Genomic DNA, 14165 nt, shown 5'->3' with positions numbered 1-14165 from the left:
GGACGTAATCTTGTCTGAGTGTTGTAATTTCCTGCTCGTAGCGTGCGAGACCAGGAGGATAGGAGTTTCTACCTTGTTCGGGGGTTTCTTTTCGGAGGTCAGTGGTGATACTCTGGTACTAAGAGTGTTTTATTGGGCTCAAACTCTGGCAGTTTAAAGTTACTTACAATTTGAATGTACAAAGTTTACGTCAAAAAAGAACAACAACAACACTAACGTTAGAAGTACCTACATTTGTTTGGGAAAAAATACATGCATTCTCGCCACTGTCAAACTTACGTATCAAAACTAAACGCAAACTGTCCAATTTTCCCGCGTTTTCTGCCAAGTAAGATTTTCTCGATTGTCTCAACTAACCCCCAAAGTCAAATCTGCCAAAAATGATTGATAGTGCCATGCGGAATGTTGGTAAATTCATCGACACAGACTTGTATTCTGACGTTCAATGCACGCGTACCGTCCGCTACCGCTCAAATGACCCTGTCTGAACTCCAAATCCTCGCAAACTACAATTTCAAACCGGGCACAGGGTAACATATGGCCACTGTAAGGCTGTAATATGCATCTGTTTGTGTATAAACGGGATTGCAAGGCCCTGCTTATGAATATTAACTAGCATTCGCCTTTCTCGTCGCTGATTGGCTGGCGTCCATAAAGTAATTAACTCTCGCTCTCCCCAGACCGCTGGCACCTGGCGCCTGTGGGCTCTGGGGTCACGGGAGTTCACGGGAGAAGGCCGAAAGAAAACCAATTTCCCCTCAGAAAAGTGCAGAAATTAATAATTTGAAATTGGTTCATGCCAAAAATTTTACTTGGATCATTTTACCAACTATCTAATGCCTATCTACACCAAATTTAAGGTCATTCCATTGTAATTCAATGGTACAGGGGGTCAAAATATACCGTTGTGGTCAAAACGTGACCTTTAAACTTCAATAAAATCATTTTAGAGGCAGATATGAAAAAAATGAGAAAAAAGCACCTCGGTATTGACCCACTCTACTCTTGTGCCAAATTTCAGGTCATTCGGTCCCGGAACGACGGAGATGATTCGATTTGAAGATTTGACAGGAGAAAGAAAGAAAGAAAGAAAGAAACATTACGAATACAATATATTTCACCATACCATATCTGGTATGGCTGAAATATAATTATCAAGGCACATCTCTGTCAAATTTCAGCTCATTTGGTTGTAATACCAGGGTACAGGGGCCAAAATAAAATTGACCAAAAAATCTCAATAAAATCATTTTAGAGGCAGATATGAAAAAACTGAGAAAAAAGCATCAAGGTATTGGCCCATTCTACCCCTGTGCCAAATTTCAGGTCATTCGGTCCAGGAACGGCGGAGATGAATCACTTTGAAGATTTGACAGGAGAAAGAAAGAAAGAACTAGAAAGGCCGACATATGCTTGGGTGCAAATACAGCATATTTCAGCCATACCCATTCCCATGCAACATGTTCCAAGTCACCCCTGCTCAAAAATGGAACATTCTAACAGTAACTTATCCCCAAAAGGAAACTAATATTGTGAATTGATTCCAGGTCAAAACGGAGCTTGCCAAATATGCTCCGGGCCAATGTGGAAGAATATACACTTTCACAGGAGCCCCTATGCATAACGAATTAGTTATTAGAATCGCGGCAGCTTCTATTTTTCCAAAAGTGAAAAAAAAGCATCGCACCTTCCATTCAGAAAATATGCATCATGAAATTACATGAAACCATTCAACAATTTCCACTACGACAACTAGGTCTAAGTACCGTTATAAGCTCCTTTTGAACTAGAAGTAACTACATTTGCTCTTTCCAGTACAGGGAGAGAAATGTTGCCACTATAGACATATGGCCACTATAAAAAAAATGCTGATCTATTGACGAAGAGCAATAAATTACACATCATTTAAGTACTGATCTTTATTCATTTACAAATTGCACATGTAAGCCAATTGTTTAGATTTACAGTTTAAATGATTATGACGAGAAATATTGATGAGAAAATAATCATTTTCGCCACTGTCAAACCTACGTATCAAAACTAAACGCAAACTGGCCAATTTTCCCGCGTTTTCCGCCAAGTTACATTTTCTCGATTGTCTCAACTAACCCAAGGACTAACCCCGGCCTTCCAAAGTCAAATCTGTCAAAAATGATGGATATCGCCATGCGGAATGTTGGTTAATTCAACGTCAAAGACTTGTATTCTAACGTTCAATGCATGCGTACCGTCCGCTACAAATGACCCTGTCTGAACTCCAAGTCCTCGCAAACTACAATTTTAAACCGGGCACAGGGTGACATATGGCCACTGTAATGCTGTAATTTGCATGTGTTTTGTCTGTATATACGGCATTGGAAGCCAGCTTATGAATATTAATTAGCATTCGCCTTCTCGGCGCTGATTGGCTGGCTCTTTAAATTCAATTATCTCTCCCCAAAGCGCAGGCTGTCGCAGGTGTGTGGGGTCACGTACGGGAGGAGGCCGAAAGAAATCCAATTTCCCCTCAGAAAAGTACTGAAATTAATCATTTTAAAGTAGTTTATGACAAAAATTTTACTTGGATCATTTTACCAACTATCTAATGCCTATTTATACCAAATTTCAGGCCATTCCATTGTAAGACCAGGGTACAGAGGGCCAAAATATACCGTTTTGGTCAAAACGTGACCTTTCAACCTCAATAAAATCATTTAAGAGGCAGATATGACAAAAATGAGAAAAATTCATCAAGGTATTGGTCCACTCCACCTGAATATGTCTTTCCTTGTTTATACCATGTCTCTGTCTGGAAATATTTGTTTGTTTTTATAGAATTTTACAGTATATTCCTGTATGCTTTGCATTTGCTATCATACGGTCAAACAAATGTCTCTGACCCCCGTAAAATCTTAAATGGCCGGATCCAAATATCGCGCGAAGCTTAGCCAATCAGATTCATAATCTGTTGCTTCTAGTTGCTGATTGGCTGAACGGCTAATTGATTTACACGGGGTGGGCCAGCTGCCAGCTGCTCTACGGTGGCGTGCTTCTGGTTGCTGGTTGGCTGAACGGTTAATTGATTTACACGCAGGTGGCCTGGAGTTGACCATGCGTTCTATTGCTGACGCCCCAAATCGTAGGAATTGAGGGGGAATTCCCCGATAAATCATTTTGAAGTGGTTTTTAACTAAAAATGATAACGAAGTCCTGTAAGTAAACATACCATGCACTACCATACCAAATTTTGGGTACTTTGGACTTAATACCAGGGCACAGGAGGCTCAAATGAAAAGTTTGGTCAGAAAATCGCAAAAGAACTTAAATAAAATCATTTTAAAGTCATTTTTCAAAAAATGAAAAAAAAGCACGTGGGTATTGGCCCACTCTACCCTTGTGCCAAATTTCAAGTCATTCGATCCAAGAACGACGGAGATGAATCGCTTTGAAGATTTGACAGGAGAAAGAAAGAAGAAGAAGAAACACAAGTAAGGAATTTACGTGTTTGTAAGCATAAGTCCGTGAGATTTCTGAAACAACAGCAGTTCCGTGATAAACGGAACCTTCTAAAAATAGCGCAGCGAAAATACCATCGCTAGCGATTCAACTTCGGATGGCAAACCGGACAAAAGTTATAAGTACTGTTGAAGTCATTAACGTTAAAGTTTGTTTTAGTTGCCTTTGACGGTTTGACCTGAAATACTGTTACGCTAAACTCCTGAAGAGAAGTTAAGTGACTGCTGCGATTATCACAGAAATGCCCCTAAAAACTGATACAATAAGCGTTCTGAATAGCCTAAAGTGCAAGAGTTTCAGGCGGGCTTCGCCCCCCTGGGACCCCCAACGGGCTCTGCCCCTGGACCCTGCCGGGCCGGGGCCTTCGGCGTTCTTCGGCGGCCCCCGAAAAAAATTCTGGCGGGAACACTGCAGTATATACGGAATCGTGGGGCCCCGCTTATGAATATTAATTAGCCTTCGCCCTCTTCGCGCACAGGTGTGGGCTCTGTGCGGGGTCACGGAAGGTCACGTCAGGAGGCCAAAAGAAAACAAATTTCCCCTCAGAATGTGCCAAAATTAATCATTTTAAAGTAGTGTATGTCAAAACTTTTACTTGGATCATTTTACCAACTATCTAATGCCTATCTACACCAAATTTCAGGCCATTCCATTGTAAGACCAGGGTACAGGGGGCCCAAATATACCGTTTTGGTCAAAACATGACCTTTAAACCTCAATAAAATCATTTTAGAGGCAGATATGAAAAAAATGAGAAAACAGCATCAAGGTATCGGGTCATTCTACCCATGTGCCAAATTTCAGGGCATTTGGTTGAGGAACGGCGGAGATGAATCACTTTGAAGATTTGACAGGAGAAAGAAAGAAAGAAGAAACATTACGAAGACAATATATTTCACCATACTATGCATGGCTGAAATATAAAAAGAAAGAAACATTACGAATACAATATATTTCACCATACTATGTATGGCTGAAATATAATCATGCCTCAAGACAACAGAACTCCGTTCAGTGTCGTTAATCATAATTGTTGCTGATCACTTTCCAGTCTATCTTTATAGTAACTATTTGATCGTTTACTTGCTTCCTCTGTGCTTTCATTTGGTTCCATTGGAAAACAATTTGATGGATCATTTCAGACATGAGTTCTCCGATAATGTACACAAAGACTGGCGTGGTGTGTTTTATTAGCCAGCACTACGAAAAAAAGACACATTTACTTTAAAAAAATGCCAAAGCCAACACTTGGCTCTTTAATACATATATTATCTGCTACTTATCAGCAGGTAACATTTACAAGTTTGTTCTCTTTTGGATAAAGCCTTCAACTGTCACAGGATGATTTGCGAATCGATTACAGATAGATAGGAGATGGATTCGACATGGAAATGTTCACTCCATACAGATTCTTTGCGCTGATGCTACTCAAGCTCTTGAGGAAAATCTATCATGTGATTTACATGCTGCTAGTAAGAATGAATGATGGAATTATCACAGTCGACACGGTTGCTCGCCATATGTCGCAGCCAGACATCACTTGGAAGACTTGCACATAGACAAAAGCAACTACACTGTACGTATCCTGTACACACTTCATAATGAGTCCAGCAGGTGGAATATCTTACATCAATGGAAAATGTTCCTAAGAATCGTTTCCATCTGGTTGTATACATTCATGCAAACATTGGCATGTATTTTCTTCGTTAGACTATAAGTCGGTACATTGATTCCTACGTAACGTTATAAAGAGCTGGCCCAACGATTCTGAAACAAAATTGACCTTGATTCCACCCTACACGTTTGGCATGAAAACAAATCCTCGGACAACGCACAGCGATTATACAGCACTGGTGAATAGGGTCTTATATTAAGACTAGACGGCGACCGCAAAGGTCCGTTACCATTACCTCCGTGAAAAATGGAGGTATAGTTTTGGCCTATCTTAATTCTTTGGTGGCAGATAGCTTTTAATGAAAGTGGTGTAGATTTGAACCCCTAGCAGCTTGCCATGAAACTAAATGGAACAAAGTTCTGTCTTCAGAACCACATAACTACAAGATCACAAACGTTTTGACAGTATGTATTGTACGTTTGAAACCGCATTCTATGCACTGCAGCGGTGACACCTAGCTGCAGTGCAAAGTACATGCAGCCACTATTGCCCTGAGGAAGGTGACAGGCAGTCACCGAAATATCGTCTTCTGTAGATACGTGGCTTTGAATGAAAAGACCAACAAACTTTGTTATACTCTATGCTGCTCTGATCTATAGCTCCACACACATGATTAGCCTGCTTGTTTGTGAGTATTACCTCGGCGTCGCCGCACTCGCTGTGAAACACTGTGCCGGTCCAGACCATTAAATCATTCCATTGAGTTTTGCGATTTGGTCGGTCAATCAGCGGGCTCCCAAGCTGACGTCCTTCGGCTAACTACATCCGTTAAATCTGATTTATTCTTTGTAGGGATCGACCTCTGTCAGATTATCTTGCAAAAACATCAATCAAAAGATTTCCGTGCTATGATGGATTTGTCAGCTTTGTTGGTAAAAATATTAGACCATTCGTTAGTGGCGAAAGATCAACTTCTCCAGTTACGCTCCTGCTTGTCACATAAGAATGATTACATCGGAGATAAAGGGAAAGGGCTAAGAGTCCCATAGCGTTTTAGTCCACAGGGGCAATGGGTTGCTATCCATTGTCTGGGGAAGGAGGTTATTTAACCTCCTTGGTCTGGGGCACGGTCTTGGAAGGCGGGGCCCATCTCGCTCCTTCCACTGCCTCTAACTTACTTGCCCTTTCCCCAATTGAAGTCAGATGCAAATACACACACCTGTCTAGATTAAGGAATATTCTTTTGCAATGGCACAACAATATCTATGCAATGTACATAGTATGCTCAGTGTATCAGTCAGCAGGAAGTTTCTCTGTATTTGCTGTGCATGTGTTCGCCATTTGTGGCTGATTCCTGACTAACGGTAGAATGCACTAAAACGGTCTTGTCCACGTTATTAATGCGTCTTGATGGACTCCTACTCACGCAGCTGTTGTCGGTGTGGTTCTTGAGAGTGTAGAGGACGTGCAGAGTTTGTGAGCGGGTCTTGTTGGAGTTGGGAGGCGCGCGGAGAAACGTGCTGAGGCCGTACACCATGGGGTTGACACAAGCGTTGGACATCCCGAACAGATACAGCAGGTCGGTCAGCATCCTGGAGACATGGCTGGTGTCGAAGTAGTTTACCCAGAACAGGTGGACATAAAATGGCGTCCAGCACACCACGAAGGCAGTGACAATGCCCACCGTCATCCACAATGTCCGGATCTTTGCCCTGGTAAAGACTTGCTCCCTTCTGGCGTCCATTTCAGACCGAACGTGCTGTGATCCGGAAAAGGCGTTACCTACAGAAATAATGTAATCTATGTCTTATCATTCTGCCCATAACTTTCAATTGACAGATCTTTGGATTTTGGCCATCAAGTTGATCACGCAGATTGATCAAGAAGAATATTTTCCACACCCATCAACTTTGTAACTTTGTCTACATCATGTTTTGAGAAAATTTGTAGATAAAGATATATTCTACCCTTTATTTCAGCTGTCTTACTCAATGCATTTAGCCCATGTTGGGCATAAGTAATTTTGTCTTATCTATCTTCTGTTACCTACCCTTCGTATGATAACGTTGTACATTCATGTATGTTTTTAAAATCAAGCTAACATCCGTAGTAAAGTTCACGTCATTCAGAAGCATCCTATTATGTTAATTCTGCTGCGCTGGCTGTATAGCTGAAGATGAAATATGGAAAGATGGAAGGATTCAAACTTGATTGTTTGTTTGGTTTGTTTATGCGTCAGGACTGACCTTTGGTCCTTGTGTTCTTGGTGATACGGAGAATGATGCAGACGTAAGCCGTGATGATGATGACGAGAGGCAGCGGGTAGATGAGGACGAACGACGCGGTGTTGTACAGCTGTTTCTGCCACTTGGCTCCGTAGAAGTTGAAGTCGACGCATTGCTCAAACCCCGGGACAAGTCGCTCGATGTGAAAAATGATCGCCTGTACAGAACGACATCACAATTGATAGTGTATCATGCTCTATACCTTGTAGACAAACAGGTGAAGTGTTAACTGTTATCTATGGATGCATAGTGCTGCTATACATATTTTATGAGTTAAATATGTCCCGGTTTCTTATTACTTCATTATTGTTTGGAATGAAGCCCAAGACGATCTTCTTGAGAATAGTACTGAGAAAACAGACACCCGCTTCCATTGAAGGCTACGACTACGCTGTGACCACTGAGCGACTAAGAGTTGACAGGTCGCTCATCAAATCTCCTAACGTTTTTGTCGTTCTGTGTGCCGTTTGTCGTTCTTGTGATTGTCATTGTAGTCATACTTTCACATCTTGCATCATATTCCAACTATAAACTAATCCCATTTCGGTCGCTCTACGGTCGCTTATACCCGCCTCACATTATATACGATCTTCGGACGTACTTCGCGATCGCAGGAAGGTTGGCTGATTTTAAGATCTTAAGATGGTCTTGCGTATTTTTGGCCCAAAATCTGTTCCTCTCACATATGAGCGAGCCTCGTGCGATCGACGGTGAATAAATCTATGATAATGAACCTCCCATGACCTCTTGCACGCGGACAAGGGAACACAAAACGTTCCTCAAAAAAGGCAAGAGATCAATATATGTTGCTTATTTTGTTGTCGGAATCTTTTTAACCAATGAATGGAATGCGCGGGCATAATAGAAATCACACAAGAAAGGAAAGTGTGTCACAAAGCCAGCCTACATACTGCCACAGGGGCCACAATGTTAGAATTACCCTCACATTCCCAGAAATTCAATATTTGTAAACAATCGGAAGTCGGGTGAACGTCGCCCGAACGTCGCCCGACTAACGGGCGTTCGCCATCCGATTTGCGTTCGATGATTAATAACTATGTCTGTGCTCGCCTATCGGTCTTCAATCGTTGGATTGACGCAAGACTATTGACCGATGCCCTTGCGAGGTACGCACGATTCGCACGCACGATCTGCGACTCGGTAACGAGCTCTGCGATCTCGGAGATCTCCTGCGACTTGTCGCTTATGTTAAGAACATGTTTCGCTGCACCGCGACCGTCGTAAGACTCCTGAAAATTGCAGGCGATCCCTAAAAATCGCAAGATGATCGTGAGAACATCGGACGTCTTACTCACGAAAATGTCATTTAGAGCTCGTAAACTAGTCTTCCGATCGAATCACGCCTAATGTGAAGCGGGTATTAGCGATCGCCGTCTAGAGCAAAGTGGCCTAAGAGAATGTAGGCTTCACGAGACATTGGACTTTCCCCTATGTCTACGTGAGGGGGATGCTTACGCCATGTTGTACCCTTGACTGGTTCCCCAACCTTTCCTGCTCGTCCATTGGGGATGGCGTCTTAACCTGCCTGGAGCAAAGCGTCTATCTTTGCCAGAGGTAATCGCTGTTATTGGTCCCAGAGAGCTTTACTGTGGAAATGGTGCAGCAAGAGGAGACGGGATAAAACCTGTCTGACTGCTAATGTTGAGAGTAGGTAACTTCATGTCATTATTTGGTAACAATGATGCATCATAGTGCCGGCGGATCCTCATAGCAATTTAGATCAATAGCACTGTAGCGGGGCTCGGCAGTAAAGGTCGCATCAATAATATTCAACTACTAGTATTTGTTCTCAATAAACAATCTCGACTTTGCCTATCTCCGCTGAGATATAGAAGAACTGCAACGTTACCCAAGGTTTGTTGTAATTATGTATATGAAGTGTTTGATCTCAACCTCTTGTATGGTCAGCTTGTTTCTACCTGGCATCTTATATCAGGCGGTGCCATCTTAGATGGTGTGCTATTCTATCTGAAAGTACTGTCTCACGTTCATGTTGGTATTCCTGTGTTGTCCTGGAGGATCACACTCACAGTACTTATGAATTACTGAGAGCTGTCTTGAAGTGTTACCTTTGGGGTAACGCAAGGGACTGGGCGATCTTGAAAGTAATGGGACCAGTCAGGATGGCAGAGCCATTACTCTTGATATATAACCGGAAGATCTTAAGAAGAAGAAGAAAGCGTTCTGAAGTTTCATTTAGCATTCAGTTTAGCACCAGCTATTCAATCAAGCCCAAAGGTCGATTTTACTCTTCAAGGACCAACTGACAAGCACCAACTGAATCTTAGGGCCACCTGATCTCATTGTTCTGGTGCATTAGTAGTGATTACTCTAACTTTATTTTACCATCAATGTAACGTTGCATACAGAACAAAATGAGTGCGCTAAATGATAAAGTGTGACTGTGTTGCAAGTACATACTTAAGTACTAATTGTACCTCAAACAACGTCGATATCTCTTCTGCTCTTTTTTGTGAGTTCTATTTCACACATTACGCTGAGTAAAAAAAAGGCAGCCACTTAAAAACCAGAGAGGGCGTCTCCTCAACAGAACCCCGCTCGCATTAGTCATACTCCATGGTGAAGTAGTTCCATAAGATTCTACCGTCAGTAAATTTCAACATGAAATCAAAAGACAAGGGCCAAAGATGAAAGGATAGTGTGGGTTTTTAGGGAGGCGTGATCTGAATATCATATATCTTAGGCCATGGCTTGTATATATGTGTTTATGTATGTGTGCGAGAAAAAAGCAGCTAATATCCAACCCAAGCTCTGATTGGCTACAGGTGGGAGAAGAATAAGTTTTGGAAAAAAAGAACACACCAGCAAAAACAATATGTATTCCCCTCAGGCTACCGGGGAAACACGATAATTCACTGTCGTCGTCCTAGTGTGTTACAGGCTCTATTTGTCATTCACCAGGGGTGCACCAGGCACACTCAATAAAATGTTACTTCAGAAGCGTAATCTTCAATATATCAGTTAAATAGGAGAGTGATATTATGTATGATAAGGCCGTTCATCACATAATGACATCCCCTTCCCATTAGAGGCTGTGAGCGTGCTGCGACCAGACAGTGACAGATTGCGAAAAGAATTTCAAAAGAACGATATGATAAAAACTTTGGTCAGATTTGACGTCTTTTACGCTCGTATATCATTCATGTGCATTTCACAGCATATCAGACGATGGGTCACACAAATCCCAATTTGGCCGCTACACGGTTGCTCAGAGATAGCCGTCTACTGGAAGCGAGGTTAATTGGAGAGGAGAGTGGTACCTGCGGGAAGCTGAAGACTGTGCTGAGGACCCAGCAGATGATGATCATGACCTTGGTGCGATGTGGAGCTCCGCTCTTACTGAAGGGGAACAGCACGGCGACCGCCCGGTCCAGACTTATCGCCACCGTGATAAACGTCGACTGGTACAGTCCAATAACCTGTAAACATGCACACGGATCGGTTCAATAGGTCCAGAAGATGTTATCGTACATTTGTTGGCTCGCTGAGAGAACAACTACACAAAGGACCAGAAGGCTTGGGGTGCGTAGCCAAACCTTCCAGGGAAGATCGAAAAGATGGCGCCACTGTCAAAATATGAAAACAGAACAAAGATGAAGAAATTGATTTCCAATAAAGATACTTTGGCATAATCCTATGTATACTTACACAAATGTAAATATGTGGAAAACTGAAAGAAAATTTTGAATTTTTCCCCACCTTATTCAGTTCTCTCACCAATAGTGCAACACAGTCAACTCTGCCGTTTAATGCTGTAGTCACAATGGCATCAGTGCCCCGACTGGGCTCTGGTCCCGGTGGACCACCTACCACGGGGCTACCTCTTGGTGTTTTCAAGATCATAACACAGCGTTTATTTGTCACCGGGTCTTGGGCTGATTTTAACTACAGGTTTAAGAAAAAACTCCGAGGCCCGGCCGTGCCCAAATACAACCCGGCAGCCACAAGGTGTCCCATGGGGCCACGTAGGAGCCACAGCCGAAAGTGCATAAAACAGCCCGTGTACTTCGAGGCCGGGTCACTTTTTCCAATAATGACATGACCGAAGCATAATCCTATTAACAGGGTAACGCCGGTTTTAGGCCACCAAACAGCCAAACGATATCGACTATTTTAGACGGCACTATTGTTCAAACAAAAAGTCAACAGCATTAGTCTGGAAGTTGGCCTCTCAGCGTACAATCAATTATGTTCGTATTTTCTGTCGATATTTTCATGACGAATCAGCGCCAAAGTGCTTCCCCAACATTTTTTGAGGACAATGAGCCGCCCGTCTTATCTTTTAAGTGCTCGTCATTATACTTTGGATAAAACACAACTGAAGGTGAAACTGATGGATAGATGGCTGTATGTTGCTACGATTCCGTATACCACTATTAGCAGTTGGTATTCGGGCATGGTCTTGCAATTATTTTTATGGTTGTCCTGTCGATTCGACGGATGAGCAGGCAGACAGGCATTTATCTGTTTTGCCTGACCTGCACATGACTTTTTATGATGAAGGAGGGGTGTGCAATTCCTTCTCCACCCTCTTGTCTACTGGAGCACTTGAAGTCTCACAGGGACAGAATTGTATGACACGTGTGAGACGGCTTTAGCAGATGCAGCTTTGTTATTCGGAGTATCCGTCTCCTAGGAGAACTTCCGACCAAGGATGTAAGGAGTTCCTCCTACCCCCGATCGCGCGACTCGTGTGTCATGGCGGGTGCGTCATGTCGGAACATGCCCCTAAGCCTGTCTCGGCCACAAAGCCCCGCCAAGGCCACTAGCCGCAGCTAGATACTCATTTACACCTGAGCATGGTGTTGCAATATAATTACAATTATTATCAAATGCGAAAATACATTTAAGAGACTTTTTGTATATACCTCGTATTCCAAATATGAACTCATCTCGAGTTACACAAGTCCCACAATATAACAGCATTACTGACATGGAAACTGATGGACAGACCGCTGTATGTTGCCACAATTCCGTATACCACTGTTTTGCTTTTTTTTGCAGTTAGCCTTTCGGGCATGATCTTGCAATAAAGTTGTCGTTATTGTCAAACGCTGTTTCCCGGAAATGCATTTAAGAGACCTGTTGCATCTACATCGGGGAAACATGTCACTAGTCTGCTAGACGGCGATCCTCGAGCTACCGTTGACCGACCAGAATTAGAGTTGTTTGACCCTTGATTTTTTAATCGGAATATGATACACTATAAAGAAGTAGACTGTAAAAGACAACAAGGCACAAAAAATACACTTCAATCTTTACAACTGGATAAAAACGGAGATTCTAGAGTGAAGGATGCCACTCAAAACGTCCGGAAGTAAATCTTCGTTTTTACCCAGTTGTAGAGATTGAATTGTATTTGAATATTGTTAACGTTACCTGCTGTCTGACTTTCATAAACGTTGATATTACATTCGTTCAACCATCTGTAAAATCTTTGGTCGCTCATCTCAGCAATCGCCGCGCGGTCGCAACCGCTGGTGGAAGGAGGTAATGAAAATATGGTTTTGACTGGGAACAGTCATCACACAAAAGTCCTCCGAAAAAAGATAATCTGACAAACGAATACCTGCAGAAACTTGATGACTCTGCACATGACTTCTCCAGCCTTCCACGACACGGTGGCGGCCCAGGCGGCCTCAGACGGCATGGTGATGAAGGTGACCAGGGAGTCTGCGACCGTGAGCTGGAACACCAGGGAGTGGAGAGGAGTCCTGCTCCGGGAGCGCGACCGCTGCATCACCGCCAACACCGACACGTTCCCTACGGCGGCCCACAGAAACAGGAACGAAGTGATGACGACTTTCATCAGGTGGTGGTCGCTGAAGGTTGGCACCTCCGGATACGACGAAATGGTCGAATTCGTCACGTTGTCCGCGTCTGTGGTGTCTATGGACACAGAAGTTGGAGTCATTGGGGATAATATGTATGCCACTTCGTCAGTCGGGAAAACCTCGTAAGTCAAATTCGCGATTGACCATTTTCCCTTGGTGAGAGGCATAGTTCCGACCACTTCGGCAGCCGATGTCGTCCTCTATTACTGTTAGTTCTTCCGCGCTTCGTACCCGACTGCCGCCTATGCGTTCCCGTACCGCAGGCAGTCGCACCAGCTTATAATAGTGCACACGTCATCACTGACTGGCATATGGTAATGTTGTATTTCGGTAGGGCTGCTTATGTAAAAAATAAGTGTCCAACTGATTATCACATGTACACACGCCTGAAAGTCGTACTTGCAAACCATTGGATGCGACTTACACAACGTTTGTATATGTATGTATGTAATGTGCATTTTAAAAAGAAGCTGCAGTGTCAGCCAAAAGACAATCTCTTGAACAACCATGAAGAGACGCAAACTCCAGTGATACGCCAGCACAACCTGCCTAAGGTAATCATGCAGGCCACTCTAAAAGGAGGGCGATGACGGGGTGACAAGGAAGATAACATCAAAGAGTGGCTCCCAGCCTCACAAAGGAGAGTGGAAATCTCCCTATCTATATCATTGTCCAGCCAACGACCAAGGGTCTAGGTACTAGAGAAGGAGAGAGAGAGAGAGAGGGACAGAAAGAGAGAGAGAGAGAAAGAGAGAAAGAGAGAGAAAGAGGGGGGAGAGCAGTGTGAAAAACCTGCTTACTGGCTGAAAGTGAAACTTTTAGATTCCGGACACCAGCGTCTTCCTATTGACTTAATCTACCACAATATAGGCCGATATGTGAAATTTATCTATT

The 14165-nt window shown here is 43.1% G+C and overlaps 1 protein-coding gene across 1 annotated transcript; it reads right to left on the bottom strand.

Annotated features, from left to right (window-relative positions):
- Positions 1–4753: 4753 nt before the first annotated feature.
- LOC118408637 (gonadotropin-releasing hormone receptor-like) lies at positions 4754–13351 on the bottom strand. Its single transcript, XM_035809488.1, has 4 exons — positions 13007–13351; positions 10698–10856; positions 7357–7552; positions 4754–6892 (listed from the first exon to the last, which is right to left on the bottom strand). The coding sequence occupies exons 1-4, from the start codon at positions 13349–13351 to the stop codon at positions 6408–6410; spliced, it is 1185 nt and encodes a 394-aa protein (XP_035665381.1). The 3' UTR covers positions 4754–6407.
- Between the last annotated feature and the right edge of the window lie 814 nt (positions 13352–14165).

This window comes from Branchiostoma floridae, chromosome 2 (genome assembly GCF_000003815.2).
Source record: "Branchiostoma floridae strain S238N-H82 chromosome 2, Bfl_VNyyK, whole genome shotgun sequence".
Classification (NCBI taxonomy): Eukaryota; Metazoa; Chordata; class Leptocardii; order Amphioxiformes; family Branchiostomatidae; genus Branchiostoma; species Branchiostoma floridae.
This window is presented reverse-complemented; position numbering and strand designations above follow the sequence as displayed.